The following is a 14,876-nucleotide window of genomic DNA, read 5'->3' on the forward strand; positions in this document are numbered from 1 at the left end:
CAAGTCTTTAGCTAGATAAAAGAAAATACCTGAAAACTACATAGTCTAGGATATAAAGTTCTATGATTCTCTGTGACCTGTTGAATCCCTGGCCTCATATAGCTTCTCCATGCCCATATTTACCATCAGAAACTTAGCCTTCCCAGTCCTGTTACATTGTTTAACAAATGAAAAAAAAACAACAACTGTGATTGAAAGAAACATCTAGTAGACACACCTAAAGTCACATCTAGTTGGCAACTCTCTAACCTTTGATAACTGGGTTCATGGTGTCTAGTTGGCTCCAAGGATTGCAGGGACAGGTGATTAAAATACAGATGCCATTGTTTGGTGGAATGCATTGGCTTCACACCAGTCTTTTGAATATTCTGACATGAATCATTTTACACAAATCACAATAAATTCCTTTGTCTTAAAGAAGTCATTTAAAGAACTTCTTTCTGGAATGGCTACCTGACATCAGTAGGATCACATAACATTTGGGAAGAAACATACATCCCAGTAAACCAGCACTGGAGGCCAGAATTGAAAAGATTTCCACAGCTACCATGGTTTTGCCTGTGGAGCTCAGGTAAGTGGGTATAAAAGAAATCCACACACTACAGAAAACCATCATGCTGAATGTGATTGTTTTTGCCTCATTGAAGGTGTCAGGTAGCCTTCTAGCCAGAAAAGCAATAAGCAAACTGAGACTGGCCAGAAAGCCCAAGTACCCCAGAACACAATAGAAAGCAAGGGTGGAACCCTCATTACACAAGAGGATGATTTGCCCATACTCAGACTGCAGGTCAACATCAGGGAATGGAGGATATGTTCCCAGCCAGACTGCACAGATGCACACTTGAATGATGGAACCACAGCAGACTATAGCATTTGAGAGTCGGGTCACAATCCACATTTGTAAGGTGCTTCCTGGTTTGATGACTTTGAAGGCCATTACCACAATGAAGGTCTTTGCCAAGATAGCAGAAACAGCAACAGAAAATACAACCCCAAAAATCATTTGTCTTAAGACACAAGTGAGTGTTCTGGGTTGCCCAATGAATATCAATGAGCAAAAGAAACAGAGCATTAAAGAAACAAGGAGGACATAACTGAGGTTTCTGTTATTTGCTCTGACAATGGGTGTGTCTCGATAGCGAATGAATAATCCTAAAATCATGGCTGAAAAGGCAGATAAACTAATGGCCACAGAGACCAAAACCATTCCCAGAGTATCTTCATGGGATAAAAATGCTATAATTTTAGGGAGACATTGATTCCTCCACTTATTTGGATACTGATCTTCAGGACATTTGAAGCACTGATCCATACCTGAAAATGAGGCAGATTGTTTTATTACATTCAACCCATAAATTTCCAAACATACCTATAAGACCTATATCTTACACAGAGAAATTGTTGAATTCTCTAAAAAATGTCTGTGCATATATTCACTGAAACATGATATTGAAAAAAATTAATGAATAAGTTATTTTTTCTGAGAGAAAAATACAGATATACTGTATACATAATATATTCAGAACATGAGTGGACTTGAACAATATGAGAGAATGAGAAATGTTGAAATGATGTTGAAGGGGAAATCAGACAATATAAAAATTATATTTGATTATTTATGAAAGAAAGAAAAAGTTGACTTTGAGAGTTTAATTTTTTCTCTTTGTTCCATTTGTTTAGCAACTATTGTTTATTACTTGAGAACATCATATATGCATATCATGTATTTTAATCAAGTTTACCTCAATTCCTTCCCCCTGCAACTCCTTCTCTCTGTCCCTCCAATAATTCTTTCTCCCAACTTTATTTCTATTTTGGTATTTTTTTTTCCCTACTGAGTTTACTTCATGCTACCTGTATGCATATCAATATAGAGCCATTGACTGAGGTTTCTGTTATTTGCTCTGACAATGGGTGTGTCTCGATAGCGAATGAATAATCCTAAAATCATGGCTGAAAAGGCAGATAAAGGTAGCATGGGCAGGACCACATATTTGAAACAAACAAACAGCTGATGCTGATAGAGGATTTCAAGAAGGACATAAATAACTCCATTAAAGAAGTACAGGAGAACATGAGTCAAATAACCCTATTAAAAATGAGGTACAGATCTAAGCAAACAATTTTCACCTGAAGAAATTCAGATGGCTGAGAAGCACCTTAAGAAATGCTCAACATCATTAGTCATTAGGGAAATGCAAGTCAAAACAACCCTGAGATTTCACGTCACACCAGTCAGAATGGCTAAGGTTAAAAACTCAGGAGACAGCAGGTATTGGAGAGGATGTGGAGAAATAGGAACACTCCTCAACTGCTGGTGGGATTGTAAGATGGTACAACCACTATGGAAATCAGTCTGGCTGTTCCTCAGAAAATTGGACATGACACTTCTGGAGGACCCTGCTATACCTCTCCTGGGCAGATACCCAGAGGATTCCCCAGCATGCAATAAGGACACATGTTCCATTATGTTCATAGCAGCCTTATTTATAATAGCCAGAAGCTGGAAAGAACCCAGATGTTCCTCAATGGAGGAATGGATACAGAAAATGTGGTATATTTACACAATGGAATAATACTCAGCAATTAAAAACAATGAATTCATGAAATTTTTAGGCAAATGCTTGAAACTGGAAAATATCAGTGAGGTAACCCAATCACAAAAGAATGCACGTGGAATGCAATCTCTGATAAGTGGATATTAATTAGCCCAGAAGCTCTGAATACCCAAGACACAATTAGCATAACAAATGACTCCCATGAAGAAGTAAGGAGAGGGCCTTGATTCTGGAAAGGCTTGACCTAGCCTTGTAGGGGAGTACCAGGACAGAAAAAAAGGAAAGAGGTGATTGGAGAATGGTTGGAGAGAAGAAGCCTTATGGGACATATGGTGAGGGGGGAATCAGGAAAGGGGAAATCATTTGGAATGTAAACAAAGAATATAGAAAAGAAAAAAAAGAAAAAAAAGAGAGCATGAGTCAACAGATAGAAGCCCATAAAGAAGAAATACAAAAATCACTTAAAGACATAAAGGAGAACAAGGGTCAAAAGGCAGAAGTCCTGATAGAGCAAACACAAAAATCCCTTAAAGAATTAGAGGAAAATGCAAACAAACAAATCAAGGAACTGAGCAAAACCATCCAGGATCTAAAAAGGAAATAGAAACAACTAAGAAATGATAAAGGGAGACAACTTAGAAGATACAAAACCTTGGAAAGAAAACAGGTGCCATATATACAAACATCAACAATAGAATACAAGAGATAAAGGAAAGAATCTGAAGGGCTGAAGATTCCATAGAAAGTATTGACTCAACAGTCAAAGAAAGTGCAAAATGCAAAAGCATGTAGCCCAAAACATTCAGGAAATCCAAGACACAATGAGAAGACCAAACCTAAGGATAATAGGTATAAAGGATAGTGAAGATTTAAAACTTAAAGAACCAGTAAAAATCTTCAACAAAATTAAAGAACTCTTCCCTAATCTAAAGAAAGAGAAACCCATGGCCAGACCAGAAGCTTACAGGACTCGAAACAGACTGCACCAGACCAGAAATACCTACCATCACATAAAAATCAAAATCCCAAAAGTACTAAACAAAGAAAGAATATTAAAAGCAGTAAGAGAAAAAGGCCAAGTAGCATATAAAAGAAGACCTATCAGAATTATACCAGACTTCTCACCAGAGACCATGAAAACCAGAATATTATGGGCAGATCTCACACAGACTCTAGAAGAACAGAAATGCCAGCCCAGAATACTATACGCAGCAAAACCCTCAATCACCATAGATGGAGAAACCAAGATATTCCATGATAAAACCAAATTTATACAATATCTTTCCACAAATTCAGCCCTCAAAGAGGATAATAGATCGAAAATGCCCATACAAGGAGGGCAACTACACCCTAGAAAAAGCAAGATAATAATCTTCTTTCAACAAACCCTAAAGAAGATAACCACACAAGGATAAAAATAACAGGAAGCAACAATCACTATTCCTTAATATCTCTTAAAATCAATGGATTCAATTCCCCAATAAAAAGACATAGACTAAAAGACTGGGTAATTAAACAGGACCCCATATTTTGTGGCATACAGGAAACCTACTATGTTGTCAAAGAAAAACACTACCTCAGAGTAGAAGGCTGGAAAATAATTTTCCAAGAAAATAGTCCAAGGAAATAAGCTTGAGTAGCCATTCTAATACTGGATAAAATCAACTTTTAACCTTAACTCATCACAAAAGACACAGGACACTTCATACTCAGCAAAAGAAAAATCTACCAAGAAGAACTCTCAATTCTGAACATATATACTCAAAAGGACACACTCAGTCATAAAAGAAACTTACTAAAGCCCAAAGCACACCTTGCACCTCACACAATGATTGTGGGTGACTTCAACACTCCACTCCCCTCAATGGACAAATCAGGGAACACAAACTAATCAGACACAGGAAACAAATTGAAGTTTTGAACCAAATGGATTTAATAGATATCTATAGGACATTTCAACCTAAATCATAAGAATATACCTTCTTCTCACCAACTCATGGTACCTTCTCCAAAACTGACCATATAATTGGTCACAAAACAGACCTCAACAGATATGAGAAGATTGAAGTAATTCCATGCCTCCTATCAGATAACTACAGATTAAGACTGGTCTTCAATAGCAACAAAAATAACAGAAAGCCCATATAAACATGGAAGATGAACAATGCTCTACTCAATTATACCAAGGAAGAAATAAGGTTAGAAATTAAAGACTTTCCAGAATGTAATGAAAATGAATGCACAGCATTCCCAAACTTATGGGACACATCAAAGCAGCGCTAAGAAGAAAACCTATGACCCTGAATGTCTCCAAAAAGAAACTGTAGAGACTACATACTACCTTCTGAATGGCACACCTGAAAGCTCTAAAAAAGAGATAAGCTAATACACCAAAGAGGACTAGAAGGCATAAAATCATCAAACTCAAGGCCAAAATCAACCAAGTTTAAACAAAAAGAACCATACAATGGATCAACAAAACTAGGATCTGGTTCTTTGAGAAAATCAACAAAGATAGATAAATGGTAAGCCAGAATAATCAGAGGGCACAGAGACAGTATCCAAATTAATAAAGATCTTTACCAACCTTAAATCCGACAGAGGGCTAATATCCAATATATACAAAGAACTCAAGATGTTAGTCCAGAGAACCAAGTAACACTGGTAAAAAATGGGGTAAAGAGCTAAACAAAGATTTTTCAACTGAGGAATATTGTATGGCTAAGAAGCACCTAAATAAAGTCAACATCCTTATTCATCAGGGAAATGCAAATCAAAACAACCCTGAGATTTCACCTCACACTGGTCAGAATGGCTAAGATTACAAACTCAGGAGACAGCAAGTGCTGGAGAGGTTGTGGAGAAAAGGAACACTCCTACACTACTGGTGGTATTGCAAGGTGGTTTTACCATTCTGGAAGTTAGTTTGATAGTTACTCAAAAACACTGGGCATAATACTACTGGAGGACCCTGATATACCACTACTGGGCATATACCCAGAGGATTCTACAGCATGTAATAAGAACACATGCTCCACTATGTTCATAGAAGTCGTATTTATAATAGCCAGAAGCTGGAAAGAACCAAGCTGTCCCCCAAAAGAGGAATGGATACAGAGAATGTGGTATAAATACACAATGGAGTGCTATTCAGCCATTAAAAACAATGAATTCATGAAATTCTTAAACAAATGGAAGGAACTGGAAAATATTATCCTTAGTGACATAACCCAATCACAGAAGAACACTCATGGCATGCATTCACTGATAAATGGATATTAGCCCAGAAGCTTGGAATACCCAAGACACATTTCACATACCAAATCATGCCCAAGAAGGAGGAAGAACAACGTATGGATTTTGGGGCTCTTTATAGAAAGAAGAAAATGTACCCACAGAAGGAGATACAGAGACAAAAGTTGGAGCAGAGTCTGAGGGAAAGACCATCCAGAGACTACTCCACCCAGGTATCCATCCTATATATAGTTACACAACCAAGACACTATTGTGGCTGCCCACAAGTGCTGGGAGACTCTCCTAGTGCCTGACACATACAGAAAGGGACACTCTCAGCCATCCATTGAATTGAGCACAGGATCCCTAATGGGGGAGCTAGAGAAAGGACCCAAGACCTGAAGTGTTTGTAGTGCCACAGGAGGAATAACAATATGAGTCATCTAGTACTCCCAGAGCAACCAAGGAGCAAACCAATGACTACAAATGGAGTTACCCACAACTCCAGATGTAGGCAGCAGAGGATGATCTTATTAGACACCAAAGGGAGGAGAGGCCCTTGGTCCTGGAAAGACTTAATGCAGTAGTGCAGAGGAATACCAGGACAGGGAAGCAGGGGAGGGTTGATTGGGGAAGAGGACATGGCTTATGGGATTTTCAGGTAAGGGGGGAACAGGAAAGGGGACAACATTTGATATGAAAATACAGAATATATCTGGCTGTCTGCAGGGACAGAAAATAATCACTAGGTACTGTATCACCCTGAGCTTTAGATTTCTGGTGGTGCAAACCGCCAGGGGTCTGCCTGCACTCAGGAACTGAGCAAGTAGGCAGCTTTTGTCTGCCAGCCCGACAGGCTTGGGGCCCGTGTCCTGCCCAGGAAGCTGTGGAAGGAGAGAAGCCCCACGGCCATATTTGCTCTCTGCAGGGACAGAAAAGGGTCCCTAGGTACTGTATTACCCTGAGCTTTAGATTTCTGGTGGTGCAAACCGCCAGTGGTCTGCCTGAACTCAGGAACTGAGCACATAGGCGGCTTTTGTCTGCTAGCCCGCTGGGCTCAGGGCCCATGTCCTGTCCAGGGAGCTGTGGAAGGAGAGAAGCCCCACGGCCATACTCGCTGCCTGCTGGGACACAAAAGGATCACTAGGTACTGTATCACCCTGAGCTTTAGATTTCTGGTGGTACAAACCACCAGGGGTCTGCCTGCACTCAGGAACTGAGCACATAGGTGGTTCATCTGCAAGCCAGTCCATCGCAGGACCTGTGTCCTATGTGAGAATCAACAGAGGGACTGACCCCCACCACAATTTCTTCCCTCCATAATAGAGCAGACAGAGAACACCTGGTTGACCTTGACAACCTAAATATAATATTGCTTGAGGAAAGACTGAGAAGGGCTCCAAAGGCACAAAAGAGGAAGCCAGCATATCAGTAATCTGTGCCAGAAGAAACCCAGTCATCCAGTGTTGCAGAGATAACCTTAAAGATCCACAGTAGGTTGAAGCACCAGCCAGTGACAATAAGACCATCTAACTCCTGGGAGAACCAGATGGCTAAAGGCAAACGTAGGAACGTTACTAACAGAAACCAAGGCATTATGGCAGCATCTGAACCCAATTCTCCAACATTAGCAAGTCCTGGATACCCCAACACACCAGAAAAACAAGATTTGGATTTAAAATCACTGGTCATGATGCTAGTACAGGAACACATGAAGGACGTACTTAAAGAAATTCAGGAGAAAATGGATCAAAAATTAGAAGCCCTTACAAGGGAAACACAAAAATCATTGAAAGAAATTCAGGAGTATACAAAACCAATAAGGAAATGCAAAAATCACTTAAAGAAATACAGGAGAACCTTGATCATGAAAGAGGAAACACAAAAATCTCTTAAAGAATTAGAGGAAAACACAAACAAACAAACGAAATAACTGAGCAAAAATTTCCAGGATCTAAAAACAGAAGTAGAAACAACTAAGAAAGCACAAAGGGAGACAAATTTGGAGATAGAAAACCTTGGGAAGAAATCAGGGCCCATAGACACAAATATCAACACAGAATACAAGATATAGAAGAAAGAATCTCAGATGTCGAAGATACCATAGAAACCATGGACTCAACAGTTAAAGAAAATGCAAAATGCAAAAAGCTTGTAACCCAAAATATCCAGGAAATCCAGGACACAATGAGAAAGCCAAATCTAAGGATTATAGGTATTGATGAGAGTGAAGATTTACAACTTAAAGGGCCAAAAAATATCTTCAACAAAATTATGGAAGAAAACTTCCCTAACCTAAAGAGAGAGATGCCCATGAATATACAAGAAGCCTACAGAACTACAAACAGACTGGACCAGAACAGAAATACCTCCCGTCACATAATAATCAAAACCCCAAAAGTACAAAACAAAGAAAGAATACTTAGGGCAGTAAGAGGAAAAAGGGCAAGAAACATATAAAGGAAGACCTATCAGAATTACACCAGATTTCTCACCAGAGACCATGAAAGCTAGAAGATCCTGGGCGGAGCTCATGCAGACTTTAAGAGAGCACAAATGCCAGCTGAGACTACTATACCCAGCGAAACTCTCAATTACTATAGATGGAGAAACCAAGATATTCTATGACAAAACCAAATTTACACAATATCTTTGTACAAAACCCAGCCTTACAAAGGATAATAGGGGGAAAGCACCATTACAACGAGGGAAACTATACCCTGGAAAGAGCAGGATATTAAGCTTCTTTCATCAAACACAAAGAAGATAACCATACACGTATAAAATTATAATCAAAAATGATAGGAAGCAATAACCACTACTCCTTGATATCTCTTAACATCAATGGACTCAATTCCCCAATAAAAAGAAATAGACTAACAGACTGGTTACATAAAGAGGACCCTACATTTTGCTGCATACAGGAAACATACCTCAATGTCAAAGACAAAAACTACCTTAGAGTAAAAGGCTGGAAGACAATTCTACAAGCAAATGGTCCCAGGAAACAAGCCGGAGTTGCCATTCAAATTTCAGATAAAATTGACTTTCAACCTAATGTCATCAAAAGAGACATAGAAGGTCACTACTTGCTGGTCAAAGGAAAAATCCAACAAGAAGAACTCTCAATCCTGAACATCTATGCCCCAAATACAAGGGTGCCCTCATTCATAAAAGAAACTTTACTGAAGCTCAAAGTACACATTGCACCTAACACAATAATTATGGGTGACTTCAACACTCCACTTTCACCAATGGACCGATCAGGAAAACAGAAACTAAACAGGGAGACAATGAAACTAATTGAAGCTTTGAACCAATTGGAGTTAACAGATATATATAGAACTTTTTATCCCAAAGCAAAAGAATATACCTTTTTCTCAGCACCTCATGGTACCTTCTCCAAAATAGATCATTTAGTTTGTCACAAGACAGACCTCAACAAATATAAGAAGATTGAAATAATCCCATGCCTCCTATCAGATCACTATGGAGTAAAAGTGCTCTTTAGTAACAGTAAAAACAACAGAAAGCCCACATACACATGGAAACTGAACAATACTCTACTCAATGATACCTTGGTCAAGGAAGAAATAAAGAAAGAAATCAAAGATTTCTTAGAATTTAATGAAAATGAAGGCACAACATACACAAATCTATGAGACACAATGAAAGCAGTGCTAAGAGGAAAACTCATAGCTTTGAGTGCCTCCAAAAAGAAATTCGAGAGAGCTTACACCAGAAGATTAACGGAACAACTGAAAGTCCTGGAACAAGAAGAAGCTAATTCACCCAGAAGGAGAAGACAGGAAATCATCAAACTCAGGGCTGAAATCAATCAAGTAGAAACCAAGAGAACCATACAAAGAATCAACAAAACCAAAAGATGGTTCTTTGAAAAATCAACAAGAGAGATAAAGCCTTAGCCAGACTAACCAAAGGGCACAGAGAAAGTATCCAAATTAACAAAATTAGAAATGAAAACGGAGATAATACAACAGAAACCGAGGAAATTCAAAAAATCATCAGATCCTACTACAAAAACAGGTACTCAACACAACTGGAGAATCTGGAGGAAATGAACATTTTCTTAGACAGATACCAATTACCAAAATTAAACCAGGATCAAATAGACCATCTAAACAGACCCATAACCCCTAAAGAAATAGAAGGGGGTCATAGATAGGCTTCCAACCAAAAAAAGCACAGGACCAAATGGTTTCAGAGCAGAATTCTATCAGACTTCAAAGAAGACTTAACACCAATACTCTTCAAACTTTTCCAACAAATAGAATCAGAAGGAACACTACCCAACTCCTTCTTCGAAGCCACTATTATGCTGATACCAAAACCAAACAAAGATCCAACTAAGAAAGAGAATTACAGGCCAATTTCCCTTACGAATATTGATGCAAAAATACTAAATAAAATTCTTGCCCACTGAATCCAAGAACACATCAAAACAATCATCCACCATGATCAAGTAGGCTTCATCCCAGGGATGCAGGGATGATTCAATATAAGGAAATCCATAAATGCTATCCACTACATAAACAAACTCAAAGAAAAAAACCACATGATCATTTCATTAGATGCTGAAAAAGCGTTTGACAAAATTCAGCATCCTTTCATGCTAAAAGTCTTGGAAAGGACAGGAATTCAAGGCCCATATCTAAACATAGTAAAAGCAATATACAGCAAACCGGTAGCCAACATCAAACTAAATGGAGAGAAACTTGAAGCAATCCCACTAAAATCAGGGACTAGACAAGGCTGCCGCATCTCTCCATATCATTTCAATATAGTTCTTGAAGTCCTAGCTAGAGCAATTAGACAACAGAAGGAAGTCAAAGGGATACAAATTGGAAAGGAAGAAGTCAAACTATCACTATTTGCAGATGATATGATCGTATACTTAAGTGACCCTAAAAACTCTACTAGAGAACTCCTACAACTGATAAACAACTTCAGCAAAGTGGCTGGCTACAAAATCAATGCAAGCAAATCAGTAGCCTTTATATATTCAAAGAATAAGCAGACTGAGAAAGGAATTAGGGAAATGACCCCCTTCACAATAGCTGCAAACGGCATAAAGTATCTTGGGGTGACTCTAACCAAACAAGCGAAAGACCTATATGACAAGAACTTCAGATCTTTGAAGAAGGAAATGGAAGAAGATCTCAGAAAATGGAAAAACCTTCCATGCTCATGGATTGGTAGGATTAATATAGTTGAAATGGCCATCTTGCCAAAGGCAATCTACAGATTCAATGCTATTCCCATAAAAATCCCAACCCAGTTCTTCATAGAGCTAGAAAGAGCAATTCTCAAATTCATCTGGAATAACAAAAAACCCAGGGTAGCTAAAACTATTCTCAACAGTAAAAGAACTTCAGGGGGATTCAATATCCCAGACTTTAAACTCTACTACAGAGCAATAGTGATAAAAACTGCATGGTATTGGTACAATATCAGGCAAGCAGATCAATGGAATAGGATTGAAGACCCAGAAATGAACCAACACACCTATGGTCACTTGGTCTTCGACAAAGGAGCTGAAAGCATCCAGTGGAAAAAGGATAGTCTTTTGAACAAATGGTGCTGGTTCAATTGGAGGTCAGCATGCAGAAGAATGCGAATTGATCCATTCTTATCTCCCTGTACTAAGCTCAACTCCAAGTGGATCAAGGACCTCCACATAAAACCTGACACACTGAAACTAATCGAAAAGAAACTGGGGAAGACCCTGGAGGACATGGGTACAGGGGAAAAGTTCCTGAATAGAACACCAATAGCTTATGCTCTAAGATCAAGAATTGACAAATGGGACCTCATAAAACTACAAAGTTTCTGTAAGGCAAAGGACACTGTCAAAAGGACAAAACTCCAACCAACAGACTGGGAAAGGATCTTCACCAACCCTAAATCCGACAGAGGGCTAATATCTAATATATACAAAGAACTCAAGAAGGTAGACCCCAGGGAACCAAATAACCCTATTAAAAATGGGGTAGAGATCTAAACAAAGAATTTTCACCTGAAGAAATTCAGATGTCCAAGAGGCACCTTAAGAAGTGCCCAACATCATTAGTCATTAGGGAAATGCAAATCAAAACAACCCTGAGATTTCACCTCACACCAGTCAGAATGGCTAAGGTCAAAAACTCAGGAGATAGCAGGTGTTGACGAGGATGTGGAGAAAGAGGAACACTCCTCCACTGATGGTGGGATTGCAAGATGGTGCAACCACTTTGGAAATCAGTCTGGCGGTTCCTCAGAAAACTGGGCATGTCACTTCCTGAGGACCCTGTTATACTACTACTGGGCATATATCCAGAGGATTCTTCAGGATGCAATAAGGATACATGCTCCACTATGTTCATAGCAGCCCTATTTGTAGTAGCCAGAAGCTGGAAAGAACCTACGTGTCCTTCAACCGAGGAATGGATACAAAAAAAATGTGGTATATTTACACAATGGAGTACTATTCAGCCATTAGAAACAATAAATTCATGAAATTCTTAGACAAATGGATGGAGCTGGAGAACATCATACTAAGTGAGGTAACCCAGTCTTAAAAGATCAATCATGGTATGCACTCACTGATAAGTGGATATTAGCCTAGAAACTTTGAATACCCAGGACATAATCCACAAATTAAATGATGTCCAAAAAGAATGGAGGAGTGGCCCCTGGTTCTGGAAAGACTCAGTCCAAGACTATAGGGGAATTCCAGGACAGGGAAGTGGGAAGGGGTGGATGGAAGAATAGGGGGATGGAAGAGGGCTTATGGGACTTGCGGGGAGTGGGGACCCAGAAAAGGGGAAATCATTTGCAATGTAAATAAAAAATATATCAATAATAAAAAAGATATATTATACAAAAAATAAAGAATATAACTAATAAAAACCATGCATTTTAAATTTCAATGAACCTAAAGTGCTAAATACAGATAAAATATGTTGCATTTTAAAGGATACATATGTAAACAATCTCTGTTGTAAACTTCTTATTCAAATGGAGATTTTAATTTATGTTTGTACTTTAATGAACTTGTGTAAAAAATGACTTAGTTGAAAAAATCATGTACTCTATTTGCCTAGAAATAGTGTAAAACACTAGGAAGGCCAATACTACATCAAAGCAGGAGGTGAGAACAAGATGGGAAGGAGAAGAACAGCACAGTAGAATAACTTAGAAATTATAAGTGTACTTAGAGTTTAAAAAGGAACTTAGAAATTGGAAAGAATTTTTTAAAGAGAGAGTTCTGGAAGTAGACAATTATTTGGAGAAGAACTTGGAAATAAATATTAAAATCACTTTTCACAGTGTCCCTTTTTCTTCCAGAGACTTTCCTTAGCAGGCTCCAAGTCTCAGGCTCCAAGTTCATACAGAGATAAGAAGGAAGGCTACTTTACATAATCCTCAACAGTTTTATTATGAGGTTGTAAATGCCAGAGGCTATAGTTTCTGGCCCCTAGAAGAACTGAGAGGCAGGTCAGGTACTACTGCAAAGTAACTTAGACTTAAGTCAAGTAAATGTTTCATTATTGAAAAGCATCTATAAATATCTCACAAGACCAAGATTTGCTCTTCATCCACCACCACTCAACTCTTTACCACCTCAGCTACCTCCAAGAGAGAACTAGACTGTCAGAGCAGGTCTCTAACAGGAACACCTAGAAACTAAAACTTTCTAACATTTACTGACTTCTATGTTTAGGAACAGTAATAATTTCTTTTGATTCTTTCATTTGGTTTTTTATCCAAGGATGTATCATTGTTCTAGAAACAATGCTGAAGCCAATACATTTTAGCTGAATATTTTTCTTAGGGTGAAAAACACTTGTTTTGGATGAGTTCCTTAATATCCTGGATTGAACTCTGATTAGAAGTTTATCACTGGAAAAATTTTTATGGTGACAATGGCATCATCTGTGGATACAGCTGAGTCTAGGGCTGCTTTTAGGTTCTATTCCCAGCACAAAAATGTGTTAAACATATGATAATGATAGAAATATTATTCTCAGAATTTTTAGTAAACTAGAATCATATCACCACCCAATTAAAATCCTGATTTTCAGTAAATGTAAACTTGAAAATCACTCACAGCCCTCCCTGCACATCACTCACAGCCACACACATTACTCACAGTCCCACACATCACTCACAGCCCCACACATCACTCACAGCCCCGCACATCACTCACAGCCCTGCACATCACTCACAGTCCCACACATCACTCACAGCCCCACACATCACTCACAGCCCTGCACATCACTCACAGCCCCGCACATCACTCACAGCCCCACACATCACTCACAGCCCCACACATCACTCACAGCCCCACACATCACTCACAGCCCCACACATCACTCACAGCCACACACATCACTCACAACCCCACACATCACTCACAGCCCTGCACATCACTCACAGCCCTGCACATCACTCACAACCCCACACATCACTCAAAGCCCCACACATCACTCACAGCCCTGCACATCACTCACAGCCCTGCACATCACTCACAACCCCACACATCACTCACAGCCCTGCACATCACTCACAGCCCCGCACATCACTCACAGCCCCACACATCACTCACAGCCCTGCAAATCACTCACAGCCACACACATCACTCACAGCCCCACACATCACTAACAACCCCACACATCACTCACAGCCCTGCACATCACTCACAGCCCTGCACATCACTCACAGCCACAAACATCACTCACAGCCCCACACATCACTCACAGCCCCACACATCAGTCACAGCCCTGTACATCACTCACAGCCCCACACATCACTCACAGCCCTGCACATCACTCACAGCCCCACACATCACTCACAGCCCCACACATCAGTCACAACCCTGCACATCACTCACAGCCCCACACATCACTCACAGCCCTGCACATCACTCACAGCCCTGTACATCACTCACAGCCCCACACATCACTCACAGCCCTGCACATCACTCACAGCCACACACATCACTCACAGCCACACACATTACTCACAGCCCCATACATCAGTCACAGCCCCACACATCACTCACAGCCCCACACATCACTCACA

General features: G+C 39.6%; 1 protein-coding gene across 1 annotated transcript in view; it reads right to left on the reverse strand.

Annotated features, from left to right (window-relative positions):
- Nucleotides 1-421: 421 nt before the first annotated feature.
- LOC127677657 (vomeronasal type-2 receptor 26-like) overlaps nucleotides 422-14,876 on the reverse strand; it is a 31,402-nt gene continuing 16,947 nt past the window's right edge. The window contains exon 6 of the mRNA XM_052172689.1: nucleotides 422-1,314. Within this exon, the coding sequence (XP_052028649.1) occupies nucleotides 422-1,314 (893 nt within the window). The remainder of the gene's footprint in view (nucleotides 1,315-14,876) is intronic.

This window comes from Apodemus sylvaticus, chromosome 2 (genome assembly GCF_947179515.1).
Source record: "Apodemus sylvaticus chromosome 2, mApoSyl1.1, whole genome shotgun sequence".
NCBI lineage: Eukaryota > Metazoa > Chordata > Mammalia > Rodentia > Muridae > Apodemus > Apodemus sylvaticus.